This window comes from Stegodyphus dumicola, chromosome 6, assembly GCF_044657685.1.
Source record: "Stegodyphus dumicola isolate Sdum_Otavi_A_Nest chromosome 6, ASM4465768v1".
NCBI classification, from domain to species: Eukaryota; Metazoa; Arthropoda; class Arachnida; order Araneae; family Eresidae; genus Stegodyphus; species Stegodyphus dumicola.
In genome coordinates this window covers 183711606-183729561 of record NC_140773.1, presented here as the reverse complement: position 1 = coordinate 183729561, position 17956 = coordinate 183711606, and the positions used below count along the sequence as shown (strand labels likewise).

The following is a 17956-nucleotide window of genomic DNA, read 5'->3' as shown; positions in this document are numbered from 1 at the left end:
TAAAAACGAATTTTTGAAAGTTTTTTTTTAAATTCTAAATTGTGTTGCTTTTTTAAAATTATAGATGAGTATTATATCACAATTTCTATGAAGGAATTTTATTTCGTAATACATCATGGTGACTCCTTAAAAATTTTTTTTTGACTCCTTAAAAATTTTTATACATTTAATTCTGATATTAAAATTGTATTTAACCGTAATAATTAGTTTTGCTTGTATTTTATAGTGATTATTTTTTAAATTTATTTTTATTTCTGCATAAGATTTTTTTTTATTTACTGTTAATTTAATTTATTAGCCCATAGCGGCATTTTGCGCTGTTTTACTATAAATGTCCGTGTTACCTTGCAAGTTGTTGTTACCAAATACTATCGCCCCGTATTATATTTAAAGAAATTAAATAATGAAGAACCTGCATGAATATATGTGTGTTTCTCGCACTGTGACATAAACGGCGGTATCTAGAGCCATCAAATTTTAAATAATGTAATTTTCCACCCGATCATGGGCATCTGGACGGCCGAATTTCGAATTTATTTTAATCTATTTCAGATTTTGTAAAACTTAAATGAATTTTTGATTAACAAGCTCAATGAGTTCAAAGCGAGCAATGGTAACACTGTACGGAAAATAACAGTTTTATCTCCAGTGTGGAAATTCTAAAGATATGCTGTTTTCAAATATATGCAGTTTACGGGTGAAGAATATGATATTCAATAAATATAGGTAATGCACAAAACGTTAAAAAAGGTTCCTTTTGTGCGTAATATAAAATCTGAGTGCTGCTAGATTTTATTTTACCTTCCCCCCCCCCCATTACACACAGAAAATTTTATACTACGAATTTTATAAATTTCTAAAATAAATATTCGACTTTAATGTCAATAAGTTAATGATGATACAATCAAATAAATGATTGTTTTGTAATGTTATTATAGTTTTGAAAATCACTGCTAAATTAAAAAAAAATTATCAGATCTTGTTTAATTTTACCTTACTTATTTCAAAGCATCAAGTACTATCAATCTTATTTAATTTTACGTTATTTATACGCAAAATTAAGTTAATAAATTTTGTGCCTAGAGTTTTTACCGTTTTACCAAAGTAAAGATGTTTGTACAAGAATTACGCTTGAAAAAAATGCGTGAAATGCAGTAAAAACTGCTTTAATGAGATATATTAAATCCTATTTGGAAAAAACTGTGGCTTTCATAATTTCATCACTATACAACGTATCAGATTTAATAATTAAAAAGAGTTATGTGATACAAACGCCATAGGTTTCAGTGTTAAAGTAAACCAGATCGTCCCTACTCTTTCTTGCCAACATGTCGGTGACGCGTGCCCCACCTTCTGGGTTAGTCTATCTCTTATAAGGCCCATGTTAGATATAGTAAACACAACATTAGTGCAAACTATTGTAAAAGAATAAATAAATGTTAATTACATAACTAAATGTACATTTACTCTCAGATACCCACCTATTTGTCATAAAGCCATTTTTAACCCTTATACAACAATGGTATACAATTGTTGAACTATTTTAATTTATTAAATTTGCTTAACCTGGTAGCGCGCACGCTCTTTTGAGTAAAAGGAGCACATGCCCCTGGGTCCAAAACACCCAGCTCGTGTTTTTTGAAGAAAAAACTGTTACTCTTCAGGTAAAAGTGTTACATTTATACCAAAATATTATGATAAACTTTAAAAATATGCAAATTATGAAAATTAAAATTTTAATTTCTATAATATTTTTTATGAAACAAAAATTTTTAAAGGAATAGAAAAATGTATTATGTTAATAAAGAATTTATTAGAAATTCATTACATTATTCCCTATTCAGAAATTATTTTTCAGGTTTATTAGGAATATACTGCCTGAAAGAACATCTTCCTCAGAAAGCTTCACGTTTTTCCTCAACTGTTATGAGCTCACTGACAGTGTAATATTTCTAGCAGTTATCCAATAAAGCAATAAATGTTATTATCATTTTTGTTTTCAGAATGTATCTCAATTTCTAAATCAGTATAATGAGAACTAAAAAATTCATTATAACTTTCTTCAATGGAGACTTCAACACTTCATACATCTAATAATTTTTGCAAACATAACATTTCTTCCTTATAGGATAAATTATGTGACATAGTTGCAGTTTTCTCTGTTACCACAAATGAACTACGTTACAGAATGCGAATAGGCATGCTGGATCTGAAAGACCAGATTCTGTCAAAACAAAAATTAGAATCAAATTCCCAGTGAAAAACTTTGGAAAAGACGATGGCTTTTGAGGAGGCTAACACTGCATCACAACCGCTTGGGGGAAAATAGGAACTTTCTTTAAACGTTTCTTTAATCAGATGGGTCCATTTTACAGAAGTGCGCCCTCGTGAGTTAAAAAATCACAATTATAAAGAGTGTCCTTTTTATACAGTTATTCTGCCAGGAAAAGAAGTTGTCAAATCAGTTTTTATATGAAGGAATAACAATACATCATGTAATGAAAATTTCACCCAAAGATTCTGCATTAGAATAAAATGAGAAACCTTCTACAAAATGAACAAAAAGCTTTCAGACTGAGAAACATTATTACCGTCTTTCATAATTAGTATTCATTAACAGCCGAGTGGATAACATTGAGAGCAGTGGTAGTTTGAAACCTGGTGGACAGGCTAACTTCATCGGATTTTTCTCATGTGTCACAGAAACAATTTTCTGCATTTGACCAACAAACAGGTCATGCTTTGTATCTGGTGGGATTGCCATGGTGTTATCCACAGAGTGTATCTGGGGGGAGGAACCTTCGACAGTAAGGTGTACAGCGAGATGCTAGTCCATGTTAACACTGCTATCAAGGAAAAACATCAAACTGAAGGTAAAAGGTCGAAAAAGATAATGTTCCATTAAGAGCATGCAAGACCACATGTGTATGCAATCACTGGATGGACTCTGTATGGACTCGAATGAGATCTTTTGCCACACCCACAATATAGCCCGAAATTGTTCCTTCGGACTTCTACTTTTTTTCACACCTGCAGCTACATCTTGTTGGTGCTATCTTTCAATCTGCACAGGACGTCTAAAATGACGATCTGTTTCTGGATTTGCATGTACCAAGTTTCTCGGCCGAAGGCTTTGAAAAAATACCAAAACATTGGCAGAAAATCATAGATTTGGGTGGTGATTACTACCTGCCCTAAAGGTACTGTTTTGATAGGTTTTTTTCCTAACATTATTAAGAACCTTTTTTTTTTTTTTTTTTTTTCAGAAAACTTTCATTGTAACCAGTTACTACTTAATTACTATGCATTTTGATATATTTTAATGTGTCGCACATAGTACAGATTTAGAATTTATGTATTGAAAGCATAAAAAAAATTTGCTTTATTCTTCAATTTATAATTAATTTAGATAAACTATTTGAATATACACACTTTACACAGAGGTAATTTACATATTTCATTCATTTATTTATTTTTAAAGTAAACTACACTGTATTAAATTTAGCTTACAGGATAACTGCTTTTCATCTAGACAATGTTCCAAAAAAAGGAACAAGATTTCTTGCATTACAAAGAAATAAATGATACAATTTAAACCATGGAATGGCATTAGCTTATGTTTCCCACTTTTTAATAAATTAAAAATATTTATAGTTATGTCATAGCTTACGTAGTGCTGTAGAGCCTTGGATCACAAACATCTTACTTCATGAGAAATTTTATTAACAAACAAGCATTCAGAACAAAAAGATGAAGACCAGGACAAAACATATTTTGAGGTAACCTATGCCACATAATTAACACTCAGGGATTTTATTGTAATGTTTTCCATTGCGTAAATCTCTTGAACAAAACCTGGTAGTAAGGGACTCACCACATTTTTGTTATCTCTTGATAACATACTTTTAGGCAAAACCACGGACTGAGGAGTTAGAAATGAAGATATGGACAAGTTATTAAAGAAATATAAAAAAATAAACTCAACAAGAAAGAACTATAACAACTTCAGAAACACTAACAAAAGGCGATAGTGAATAAAATGTTTTCAGGAGAAGATGAAGGAAGGAAAATTACACTAGCTCTCTGATCCACAAAATCTGTGCGAAACAGGATAAGAGCAAAGTTTTCACGTAACCATATTCCCTATTAAAGCATTATTAACTTACAGCAGTATAATATATTATTATTTTTTATTCTGCAAGTAATACGTTAAAAATATATAATGATTTAAAAAATATTTGTCTTACCCATCTCCATCCAATGTTATTCTAGTATCAGCCCATACAGGAAGAACAAGGCCGATTGTTGTCTCTTTGTTACAATCAATACCCAGTAGACAACTTTCTTCAGTCTGAAACTTTCCTGTGTGGGACACAACTACAAGGTATCTAGTGCGACCATTATGAATGCTTTCCAATTTTACAGCCTGAAAATACAATTATAAATTTTTATTTAAACAAATTAATTTTAAATTAGAACGAAGTTTAGTGTCAAAGGCTAATCTTTTCACAAAAATTGATTATACATTTTTGGTACTTATATATTATTCTGTTAACCATAAAACTGTCACCAAGGAGCATGACTTAGTGTTTATTATGAATAAATATAGCATCATAATACACTTATAACATCTGCACTTTTGTTTGATATAACCCTGATTGATTCTTGATAAGTCACCTTTTGTTTTTATGAATAAGAATACCAATTATCTGTTATTGCTGTATTTTTTCCTTACATTTTGGGGAAAAAAGATGGCTGCACATTCATATTTGGGATTACACTTCCAGTTCACTTATAGCGGTTGGGAGAATTAATAGCTATTGAATGAGGAGAAGTATAGCGCGCGTGGCTAACAAAATAGCAATAAATTGGAACAATTACCTATGGAAAATTTGCACCTATAGCATTTTAGATAGAGCTATGGTAATCTTCTGGTGAAACTGAAGTGCCTAACAATATAGTGGAAATCAATGAAAAGTAGTTTACTGTATAAACACGGAATGCATGAATGCAGATATACCTTTTGAGTCTTTACTTTATTTAAAAATGAAATACTACAATCTTCTTTTCAAATATGAACCAGTTTATGTATTGTTAAGTAAACATATGCATATGAAATCAAAAAACAATTCTTTTAAAGCATATTAACTAATTATTTAAGTATCGATACAAGTTGTCAAGACCTAGGATAATCATACAACAATTGAACAGTGACTTAAAGGAATACTAATTCATTATTAAAGTATTATGAGCATATTACCAACTAAATTTCTCATTCTAAACTGAATCATATTAAAAAAACTAAATTCGTATTTTAAGACCTACATATTGAAACTGCTTTCATGAAATTCTTTACTTGATTTTGATAACACTACTTACATGCACACAGATATTCACAAATCTATTTGATATATATGTTACCGGCAAAGTATGAAATCCACGTTTTATAGAGTGCTGAAAAGTAGTCAGCAATGTATGAAATGAATAAACATTTCATGCAATACCTATGTACTGTGTAGAATGCCAAATGACAAACCAGCACAGTATGAAATACATCTCTGATTCACTTTGAATAACTAAAATGACTTACCAGAAGTTAATAAATGATGTAAAAAACATAGCCAAAATGATTACTAAGAAGGAACCATGCGACTAATGGTTCCTGAATTGCTATGGTGTGATGTTTGTGAAAAACAAAAGTAAAATCATTTATCCTGTAAAAGAAGGCATCAGCACTATACAGTATGCATTACAGACACTGAGTTATTTCACGTACTTCATGAAACTCCTTTGGCTAATGGACATGGACGACATGACTGAATACTGAAAGAACTTTGAACCAAATACAAAAACGTTACATATATACTGAACTGTACATTCACGTTTGTAGACCCTGCAAGAAAAAATAGAAAGGTACAAAAAAAGGTATTGTTGTGGAGCCTATGGGTTTTTCTGTATTTAATTAAAGTGGCAGATAGATTTTATTGATTTCCATATCAGCCAGATAGAGAATACAAATTTATTATGGTGTTCTAAAATCATCTCAATTATATTTTTAAACATATTTTCAATAAATGGCAGTCTTTCGTTATTTTTTAACATTTGAATTTTTGAAGAATGAATTTTTTTTAAATAACCTTATCATGACCTTTTTTATCATTTGTTAACTAAACAGCATTTGTCATTCTATACAATGCCTAGATATTATATACAATGCCTAAGTCTTTAATATTCAAATTTCATACTTTGCCTAAAAATTCCAGGCATTCTATGCTGGCATTTCATACATTGCTACTATCATATGCACTAAAAAGCCATTACATTATGACCACCCCTCACCAAAGAGCCATTACATTATGACCACCCCTCACCAAAGAGAAATTACATTATGACCACCCCTCACCAAAGAGCCATTACATTATGACCACCCCTAGCCAAATGCAATGTGCTCAACCGAAGATAAAACCACAGTAGACACAGGCTGATGCTGGTGTACATAAAAGCCCATGCACTGTTTTTTCACACACACAATATTTAGTGATATAATGGAAACAGCAGCTGATTGAACATTTTTTGATAAAAGTCAAACCATTATTGCCCGGCACCTAGGAACATCGATATAAGAAATGGTGTATTTGGTGCTCATGTGCAACCATTGTGAGTACTCATCGAAAGTGGTGTACACTTGGTGAAATGACAAGTTGCCGGGCAGCAGTTTGTTGACCACTGTGTACTAATACCAAAAAACAGCAATGACTGTTACGCATTGTTCCCCATCACTGTAAGAGTACAACGACCAAATCACCAGCAGCTACAACAGTGGCAACCTAAACAGTGCATCTAAACACAAAGTGCAGTGTATACTACTGCACTTCACTGTTGCGCAGCCAACACCCGAATTGTGACCCCACGCTGACTGCACATCATCACCAATAGCACCTGCAATAGGCCAAAGAATATGCACACTAGACCACAAAAGAATGGAAGAAAGTCGCCTAGTCCAACAAACCATGTTTTCTTGGCAATCATATTCATGGGCAAGTTCAAATATACTGATTTCCAATGGCACCTGGGTTCTTAGTTGGCCAGACACAAGGTGGTGGCAGCAGTATTATGGTGTGGGCAATATTTTCATGGAGCACATTAGAACAAAAAATTCCATAGAATAACACTTGACATCTGCGTGCTGTGTAAACATTATTGCAGACCAGGCGCATCCCTTCGCAGCAACAGTGTTCCCAATGGGTGATGGCATTTATCAACAAGACAATGCACCAAAAGAGCCAAATCGTCAGGGAGTGGTTTAAGGAACATTTTGCTGAATTTCAAGTCATATGTTAGCCTCTAAATTCATCTGACATGATATCAACAAAATTTTTGTGATTCCACTAGAAAACTGGATTCATACTGCCATGTTACTACCTTGCAATGTGCAAGAATCACAGGACCAGTTCATAAGTGCCACGTACCAGATATCTCTGACTACCTATCAGCATGTTGTCGAGTAGATGCCTCATTGGGTGTTGGGAGATTTCAGAGTAAAAGGAGGTCCTGCTTCATATTAAACTGTTGATCATAACTTAATGGCACTTCAGTGCATGTAAATTAATGGCACTTCAGTGCATTATAAATTTTAAATTAAAATTGTGTAGAACTGATCATGATGTACTCATCTTCCCTCAGTTAGGTTTTTATCAAGAATATTTATGCTCAAAATTTATATACATGCTCAAAAATGTAAACATTAGAAATTATATAAAACATGCATTGAAGTAAGCATTTTTTTCAACAGAAATTCAACTAATTTCAACGAATACCCGAGATAACATGATCACAATCTATCTGAATATTAAAAAAAGTTTGGGCAACAGGTTTGCTTCCTATAGGTTTATATTTATTTATTATTATGTACATGTAGGACTGCTATTATTTTTATATATACAGTCAAAAGTCTTTAATCCAGACTCGTCGGGACTTTGGTGATTCCGGATTATAGATCATCAGTTTAAATCTGGTAAGATGGCATGCAGAAATTATAAAATTAAAATTATGAAGATGTAATTTATGAAATAAAGAGCAACTATGATCTAAACAATATCAAAATTTTCAAAAAAAAAAAAAAAAAAAAAAAAAAAAGCTTAATGTTTATTTGTTTACTTTATTAAACATTTCTTTCAATGTGCGCATGCGTAAAGCATACATTACGCATAGTCAAAATTAGAAAATTGCAACCAGAAAAATATTTTATGTGTTTTCGTGATATTTATAATGACGAGGAATTTTATTTAAATCATATCAAAGATGCAGTACATCGAGATGAAATACTATAATTAGTAAGGAATTATAAGCCAAATAAAATAAAAACATCTGCCCTGACGATAAGGATAGTGCTGACAGATCAACTTCGAGTTCATTGCGCACCGCGACGTCCCTCCCTTACCCGCAGAGCAGCGTGAAATTGATAAACTAATTTTGGAATGGTTAGAGAAACAAAGGATATGCCTTCATCCATTTTTTGCAGCAAATTCACTTTTTGTTTGACGGACATCGAAGCATGCTTTCGCTTTGTAGATCTTTTGGCAGCTCCAGAAATGGAAATCCTTTTTGACATAATCGAAAGTTCAAGCTTACTTTTATAAAATTGCTCTAACAGTTTGCAAAAAATAATAAGCCAGATCTAATTAGAAGATTAAGGAACAATGCAATCTGCAACATTAACTGAAATAGATAATTAGACAATTTTATCTTAGCTTATACTGTCCGTTATACATTAAACGCACATGCATAAACGTTTTATGCGCATGCGCAGAAAGTTTGTAGCTTTGAGGTCCGGATCATAGATCATTCCGGATTAAAGACTTTTGACAGTATATATATCTTGAACAATTAGTCATAAATATGTGATTTTCATTAAAAAAATTGCAGTGAATTTTTTGCCCATCTTTGGAAGAAGTTAATATTTCTAGGAACATAAATAAGCATTAAATATCACCTTTGTAAGATAACCACGTTAATTGAAGCTCATTTAAGAAAATACAGTAAGTACTATTATGAAGGGCTGCTACGCTACCTGGGAAACCTGTAAAAAGAGGAAAAGTCAAGGAATTCAAAAATTGACTAAAAAAGTCAGGGAATTAAAATAATTCAGTCATCAGGAAATGTCTAGGAATTTCATACCACAATCTCCTCAAGAAGTAATTTTTATGCGAACGCTGGAAGCGATCACCATCTTGGCGAATTATGCGTGAGCATTATTTAAGCAGCTGGCATAGAGCTAATTTTCGCAGCTCCAATCAGATTGTCTTTTAGAAAGGCTGATGCTAAAGGAAAGTTTAAAGTTTATAAAATTAAACATTTAGCAGTAGTAGCAATAAAAGCTCCCTGAGATTATATGTTGTGCAGACATTGAAGACAATAAAAAGGTTTCAAACTTATCCAATTTATTAACAATATATATATAAAAACACAAAGAATAAATTTAAACAATATCAGAGTCTTAGAAAAAATATAATATAACGATCATTTTCAAACTTTCATTCATCAAATAATATTTTACCTGTAATGTAATATTAAATATATTACATCAAATAATAATTTAATAATTATTATTATAATTATATCATATTACCATTCAATACAAACAAAATGTCCTAAACAGAAATTATGCGGTCTCAAATGAAATTGGCTACACATTCAATAAGTCCATGATCAATGGTCAAGAAAGCACCTGAAATTTAAATTATGTCCTTGAAAGCACTTAAATCCGGTCTAACTCCACTTACAGTAGTTGAACACGAGGAATCACCGCTAACTTATTTTAAATGCCGCCTTCATGAAGAACATGGATGCCGCCCACGGCAGTCACTAACATTGTAGCCTCTGGAACCAAGGAACCTATTCTGGAAAGGTCATCTTGTATACAGGAACCAAGGAACTTATTCAGGAATAGTTATCTTGTGGACAGGAACCAAGGAACTTATTCACCGGACTGCACGCATCCTTCAAAAGGGGCTGGAAACCGCACACCCAAGAGCCAAAAAAGCAGGAACTAGAAGGGCTGAGCCTTAGACTTAGACTCTATAATTGACCGAGCTATTGCGAAGAGCAATGTTGCCGGTTCCAGAATCAAAGCCCAAGGGCACTTGACATAAATAAATCCGGACATGGAGAAAATCTCAGATGAGAAAACGGAGATAAGGGCAAGAAGAGAAGTACCAAAAGGAGCAAGACAATCCAATCGGACAAGTTCTCAAAACGTGACGAGCGATCATAGCTTTCAAGGAGGACCCAAGACAATGGAAATCAATGACAACAATACGAGAAGATACACTACAGCAATAGTTCCAATGACAAATTCAAATACAATTAAACAACATCAATCAGTAGTACTAAATACAACACAATACAAAACAACTATACAACACAATTTAAATACAACTATTCAACGAAGCTACAGAAGAACTTTGATCAAAATCAGATGCATTGGAAGTATAAATAGCTAACAATTGAGGATCTAAGTGAAAAAGTTGTCATCACCTCCCATGAAGGTATGAGCTGCAAGTGGTCTGACGCTTCTATCTTCGAAGAGAATTTCATAATTAAAGACTTGGGAGTAATTAACAAAGTCACATTGCACAGCTTTGTTGAAGAATATTTCATTAGATCTTCTGATGTAATCTGAAATCGTCTCAAGTTTTAAGTCTCTGTGTAAAAGTTTATTGCGGATAAGATAGTGTGAATCAGAAATAATGCGCAGAAATTTGTTTTGCACTACTTGTAATTGATGCAGTTGAGTTTGAGTGACCGTGTTCCAAGCAGGAGCAGCATAACAAAGTATCGGTCAAATGCAAGTGGTATATATATATGTTTTTTGGTACGCATGCTAAGATTTGAATATTTTCCAATGACCGGGAGAAATCTGCATATTATGCCCATGGCTTTGCTCTTGACACTATTAATGTGATTAGACCATGTGAGCCTTTGGTTCAAAATAATTTCTAAGTATTTGGCCTTTGTGACCAGAGGAACAGCTTCCTGAAAAAGGTAGAGAGGTCTTTAAAAGCAATGTTTTTCTTAGTTTTGCTAAGAATTAAAAGTTGTGACTTGCTAGCATTGATTTTTACGCGCCAATTTGTGCACCAGTCTTCTACGGCATAGAGGTAATTTTGCATTTTGTCTATTGCATGATTAGCTTGGATGGATTTAATTGCAATCGCCGTATCGTCGGCATAACGTGCTAACAGAGAGTAATTGTTCAAACCAGGGTGAGGAAAATCTGATATGTAGAAAAGATATAGTACTGGACCGAGAATACTTCCTTGTGGGACGCTGGATCTTATAGGTCTTGAATTGGATTTTTCATTTCCTTGAGCGACGAAGAAAGTGCGGTTCTGCAAAAAGGAGATCAGAAGAATGAGTTCTGTAGGAAGTCCCACGTTGATAAGCTTGAAGACGAGCCCCTCATGCCAGACGCGGTCAAAGGCTTTTGCCACGTCCAGCATAAGGAGTGCAACACTTTGCTTGTTATGGAATGCAGATCCCACAAATTCTACAATTCTTACTAGTTGTCGAGGACATGATGAAATGCCTGACACCGAAAGCATTGTACCGGCCCTTTCCTTCCTTTGTAAGCTTCTACTTTAACATTCAGCAAACATAATTTAGTTATATTATGTACCCTCTCGCTTTTTCATTCCTCTTCAAAATAACTAGAAACAGGAGCAGATTAAATTTTTCTCCATTTCTGCGTCTTACTAATTGCGAGACTCGTTCAACTGGGAAACTTCTATCTATCAGTTCATCAGCTATCTCTTAGGTTGGCGTCTCGATCGGTAAGCTGCGTATAACAACTTTAACCTTCTTGTTTTCGGGTAAAATAAATGAGTGATATTTCACTCCTTTGGCATTAAGTAATGCAGTTAAACTCTTATGAGTTTCTATACTGTCAACTTTTAGCGAGCGAAATCAGGAGCGAGCAGATGTACGTCTTACATGTACGACAGTCAAAACTCGAAATCTCTGAGCACGTGGCCACGCAAGTGCGGCGATTAGGCCTAGGACAGGATGATGAAATCGAAGAACCAGATCTGGTGGAACGAGCACTTGCAAGCGACATGCTACTCTCACGAGATCCCTCAGACTACTGGGCTGATCCAGAGCTACGCGAGATACTTATACCAGAAGTAGGCATGACGTCATCTCACGGCAACCAATCAGCTATCGGCACGATTCGGCATTCCAGATGACGTAACATCACGTTCCGTTTTTGCATCTTAATTAGGTTGAAACAGTCCGTTCTCAACACAAACAGTGGCAGTAAGAAAAAGAAGTAGAAGTAACTACTATATTACTTTAAAATAAGAACTAAGCAAAATAAACATTTCAAGGAGGAGAGATGATGCAGTAAAAGGGTTACAATAAGTCATATTTTCCAACAAAGGCAAAGCAAGTTTCAGCAACTTATTGCAGCAACTATTATGCGCATGCGTAAACACATTGTGCGTTTACGCATGCGAAGAAAGTTTGTAGCTTTGAGGTCCGGATTATAGATCATTCCGGATTATGGACAACCAGATTAAAGACTTTTGACTGTATAATGTTTTCCCCACCAAGGGTTTGCAACAAAAAGAGTAAAGATTTTAATTTCCATAAAATAAAATACAAAACAGGCATTCTACGGCAAAACTGAATTGTAAAAAAACTTTTTATTCACCCAAATGCACAGCATATTTCTGCTTCAACAAAAAGAAGCAAAATTAAGTTTTGTTCACATGGCTTGGCTAGCTCAGTTAGAAATAAATATAGAATATTTTTTCCCTTCTTTCCTTTAAAAAACTTTTTTTTTTTTTTTTTTTACAAAACAAAATGCACAATTTATTTATTTTCAACTAAAACTAATTTAGACTATTTGGATATTGCAGAGCATAGGAAAGCTATTTATTACAAACATATGAGGACTGCCATCGTGAAGGGCTTTTTAAGGCAAACTTACTTTGCACAAAACACCTATGATGCAGTCAACCCATTCACCTATGTTTGAACCCAAATCAAACTATCAATATTTAGCAACTGTTTTATCATTTGGCCATTAGCAAGGTTCAACTAGACGAAACCAATTCAAAAATTTTATTTGCATACAGTAGTAAACTCGACGTCTGCAATAACAGAATTCTAGCCTTACTATATTTCCTGTGCTCTGTAGTTAGCTTACTTTAATGCAATTAGCAGGTAATATCAATACTGGAAAAATTTTAATGTAAATTGCACTTTCGAATTTCCTTTCACATCGCTCTAAATTTTACAGCGAAAGCCCAGCATACGAACAAAAAACAGATAATAGTTGCATATGTCCAAGGGCTCCTGACTCGTGAACAGCGGAAAAGAAATCTTTTTCATCAAAGGTACCATATATAGTACAATGTCCGAAATCCGGACGTTCATTATCCGAAATGATCTAAAATCTGGACCTCAAAACCACCAACAATGTTTTTTTGTAGGCTTTACGCATGCACATTTGATTTCCTCCTCCGTGCATAATGAAACATCTGGAGAGTCCCAATTCTTAATTTCACTTCGACACTAAATAAAATACCTTGTTATTGAAGAAAAAATTATTTTAGCATAAATTTGTACGATCAGTAATTTGGCTCCGTTGCTGCATATGTACTTGGCATACATCTCAAACCCAAACATCCCATAGATACATCGTTGATCTGATGCCAACCTGGCGAATCATTATTTATTATACTTTCCTCTCATCACTGCATGTTTATCAACACATGACAAATTGGGCAATGACTCATATAGCAATGCCTAATTTTTTTTTATATTAGTAATTAAATAATAAAGGAGTATGGTAACGTTTTATGTTGACATTACGCCTGGCGATGATTACAAATTTAAATTTGTTAAAAAATGTTGACGAGGAAAAATTTACAAAAACTTTCTTTCCATATGCTAAAAATAGATTTTGTTGATGATACTCATAGACCCAAAGATTACATTTAGGGCTATTTGGATTAAGAATAACCGATTTGTTATTCACATAACCCAGAACCAGCACCAGGCCTTGCGTGGCCGCACTGTGTCACAGAATTTAGGAGCCACAGAGACTGCATCAGGCGGTAAGATATCTAGTGCTGGCTCTCAATTAGGCTTAAGTATATGTGGGAAAATTCAGAACTCTGATAAGCCTTAAGCATATGTAAGAAATAGACATAAATATAATAAATAATTAAACTGATACAATTCAGGCTTAATTGTCTCAGTGCGCGATAGAAAAAAGATAAAATTTAACGGAACTTGATGTTAGTTGCCAAGCTCAAGATGCATAGCCAAATATGTACAAGGTCTGGCTATTAATTTCCAGGACTCATGGAATAACTCAGAAGAAAAAAAGGTTAAACACATAGCCATTTAATATGATTCAAAGTAATCCCCATCAGCCGTAATGCACGTCTGTGCTCGGCTGTAAACATTTCAAAAACACGTTTTAAAGTCCTCTTTTGGAATGCTCTTAATAGTGAAGTTACAGTTTTCTTGATGGCTTCGACATCCTGAAATCTTGTTCACTTCAGTGAATTTTTCAGCTTAGAAAACAGGAAAATGTCTGCGGGTGCTAGGTCTGGAAAGTATGGTGGATGCTGCATTTCAACGACACCATGCTGGGCTAAGAATCGCCTCCCAGGCAACACAATGTGGGGGCGGGCATTATCATGTAGCAGCAACCAACTCCCATTTTGTTGAAAATGAGGCCTCACTCTACGAATTCGTTTTCGAAGTCGGTCAAGAACTTCTGTGTAGAACTGTCCATTGATAGTCATGTTAGGAGGAAGAAATTCATGATGAATGAGTCCATCACAATCGAAGAAAGCGATTAACATGACTTTGATTTTGGACTTTTCAAATCAAAATTTTTTCTGCCTTGGTAAACTTGGAGACTGCCATTCGGAGTTTTTGACGCTTGGTTTCAGCGTCATATTGATAACACAAAGACTCGTCTCCCGTGACTATCCTATCCAGGAACCAATTAACGGATTTTGTAAAGAAATGTGGAGAAGTGGTAATAATTAAAGATTATATAAAAGAAGTTTTTCATTGTGATGACAATGCTTCTCAATCACAAATCAATTAATGAATGGCGAAAACTGTAGTATGGTTCTAAATCCAGAAAAAACCACTACCGATAGTTAAGAAAGTAACAGAGAAGTTACTGGAAACGAGAAAATTTGGATTGACAAGCTAGTTGGAATTCTTGAAATAGCAGTTACAGGACTTCAATAATGTAATTAAACAAGAGATTATTGTCTGTCTGCAGAATTAAAGAGAAAGTATTAGCACAAAAAATGAAGCAAATTGCATTGAAAGAAATGTTTAATAAGGTAAACAAATAAATATTAAGCTTTTTTTTTTTGTAACTCTTTAGATCATAAATACTTCATTACTTCATAAATCTCGATTTCATATTTTTAATTTTATAATTTCTACATGCCATCTTACTAGATTTAAACTGATGATCTATTACCCAGAAGAATCCCAAATCAAATGAAACATACCATAACATAGGCATCTTGATGTCCAATGGAAAGCCATGGGTAATTCCTGCTTTTGACTGGACAATTCATTTGCTTGCAAAGCTGCATGGCCTTTAATCCAGTGCACAGTAACATTAGTTTGTGTCAGTAATTGTTGAATATTATGAACTAAAGGAGGGGTCCGTGAGACTTAGCCGAAAGGACACTTAGCTGACACCAGTTAGCCGACAGGACAGTTAGCCGACATGAACACTTAGCCGACACGGACACTTAGCCGACAGGACATTTAGCCGACATGGACATTTAGCCGACAGGTCATTTAGCCGACACGGACAGATAGCTGACAAGACATTTAGCCGACAAAGACACTTAGCCGATAGGACATTTAGCTGACACGGACAAATAGCCAACAGGACATTTAACTGTCAAAACATTTAGTCAACAGGATACTAAGCCGACAGTGACGTTTAACTGGCATGTACCCAATAATTATTTAAGCTTATCAATTACAAAATTTCTCGACTGCTCCTTTGCCTATCAGTAAAATTCATTTTTCGATTCTTAAAGATCTCATGTGCTTTTAATTACTGTGTTAATTTAGCATTGTTTGATATATAACGTGCTGTTTGGTGTATATTGGCCAAACTGAAAAAGCGCTGAAATTTCTCGTCAGGGAATATGAATTAAATTTCGAAAGGAAAAAAGAATTTTTTTAGCTAAGTACGGCAGTCACTTAATTGCATTTGAGATCTTTTAAAAATTATCGGTAAAACTTCTTCATTTAATCAACTGGGTTCTTTTGAACACATTCACATCATTAATAATTTTTCTTGTTTACTTAACGATATTAATATTCCAATCTCGCTCTTCCAAATTTCTAATACCCTTACGTTTCATTACTATTTTACTCAATACATCATGTTACATTCTTTTCCTTACAAAATTGTTTCGCTCCTCCTACAAATGAAATTTCCTTTCCCTGTCATGAAAAATCTAAATAATGTAATAAAAATAATTGTATTATTCTTGAATTATACTTTTTATAGAAACATATGGTAGTGATGGGTTAGTTTAGCAAATATATTTTATTTTGTTACTAAAAATAATTTTAAAAAATTGAATTTTTAAAACAAGCAAAGATATAAATTATTTGTGACCTCTATAATGAGCTGGCCATGCCCCTATTCCTGAGATAAAAATTCTATAACATTTTATTGACCACGCCTCTCTCTTAAAATACTTGCTTAGGTAAATATTCAAAGCACTAAACTGGTACATTATGTTTAATTTAGAAGTAAAATATTCTTTAGCATTAACACGTGCATTTAACATTTAATAAATAAATATCTCCTTTTTGATTTCGAGAAAGTTTCAGAAAATTCTTGTGCACGTTTTAAAATCTTATAAAAGGAGGAAAACCTCTCAGTAGTTAGTTTGTTGTTGTTTTAAGAGTTTGTTTAGAAATCTGCTCTTGTTGACTAGCGAATTCGCGGATTAGCTTTCTCTAGCTGTTTTGAATTAAGTTCTCTTGAATGTTTGAGTAGTTAAAAGATAACTACTGTGAGATATTGTAATACTAAACGAATATCTGAGAAAATTAAGCATTTTTTGTGATAATAATAAATTTTGTTCATTTTTCATCGGACTTGTGCCCGTACGCGCGCAGCAATATGTTATACTGCTTCCCGTTTTTCTCATAAAGTGTAACTTTCTCAATATCTGTTAAAAATGTATAAATTTTCGTTTCACTTTTCATTAATTGTTTTCCTCTTTCATTCCTTCTCTTTCTCGTTTCTGTTTTAGCTAAATGGTAATAGGGAAATTTTTGGTGCTCATTTTCCTGAATGCAATTATAAAGTTCTAGCCTAAAAAGGCAATTTTTATTGGAAGAGACTGGTTATATATTAAGTAAAATTGTCACTCTATTTCTGTTAGGCGCACAGCAGCCGAGCGGTAAAGTCTCTGAACATTGGCAGTTCGGTCCGAATATCGAATCCCGCTAACAGAAGGCTGCATGGGTGTTTTCGTGGTTTTCCCTATGTGTAACATGTATACAAGCCAGTTTTCCTTAGAAAGTCCTCCACGAAGTTATTCCTCCCATTACGCAAACAGACCTCTGCCTTTGCCATAATTGCATAAACCAAACCTACTTCTGGCCGCAGGCGACGAGGTACAAATTCCCGTACCGGAGTGCTATCCCAGATTAATAAATATGCGATGCCTAACCTGTAATTGTATAGGCTGTAAATAGCATTTTAGATAAAAAAAAAAGTAGTTCCAGTGTTCCTAGGAGTAGGGCGAATCACTCTACTTCCTGACAGGGAAAGAAAATTTCATTAGTGGGAGGAGTGAAATGATTTTATACGGGAATGAATGTAATAATGTGATTTGTTCAGCAAAGTAGTAATGAAATGTGAAAGTAT

At 33.8% G+C, this 17956-nt stretch overlaps 1 protein-coding gene across 1 annotated transcript in view; it reads right to left on the bottom strand.

Annotated features, from left to right (window-relative positions):
* ssh (Protein phosphatase Slingshot) overlaps window positions 1–17956 on the bottom strand; it is a 242807-nt gene that overhangs the window by 124367 nt on the left and 100484 nt on the right. Inside the window, exon 5 of the mRNA XM_085819257.1 lies at window positions 4248–4426. Within this exon, the coding sequence (XP_085675383.1) occupies window positions 4248–4426 (179 nt within the window). The remainder of the gene's footprint in view (window positions 1–4247; window positions 4427–17956) is intronic.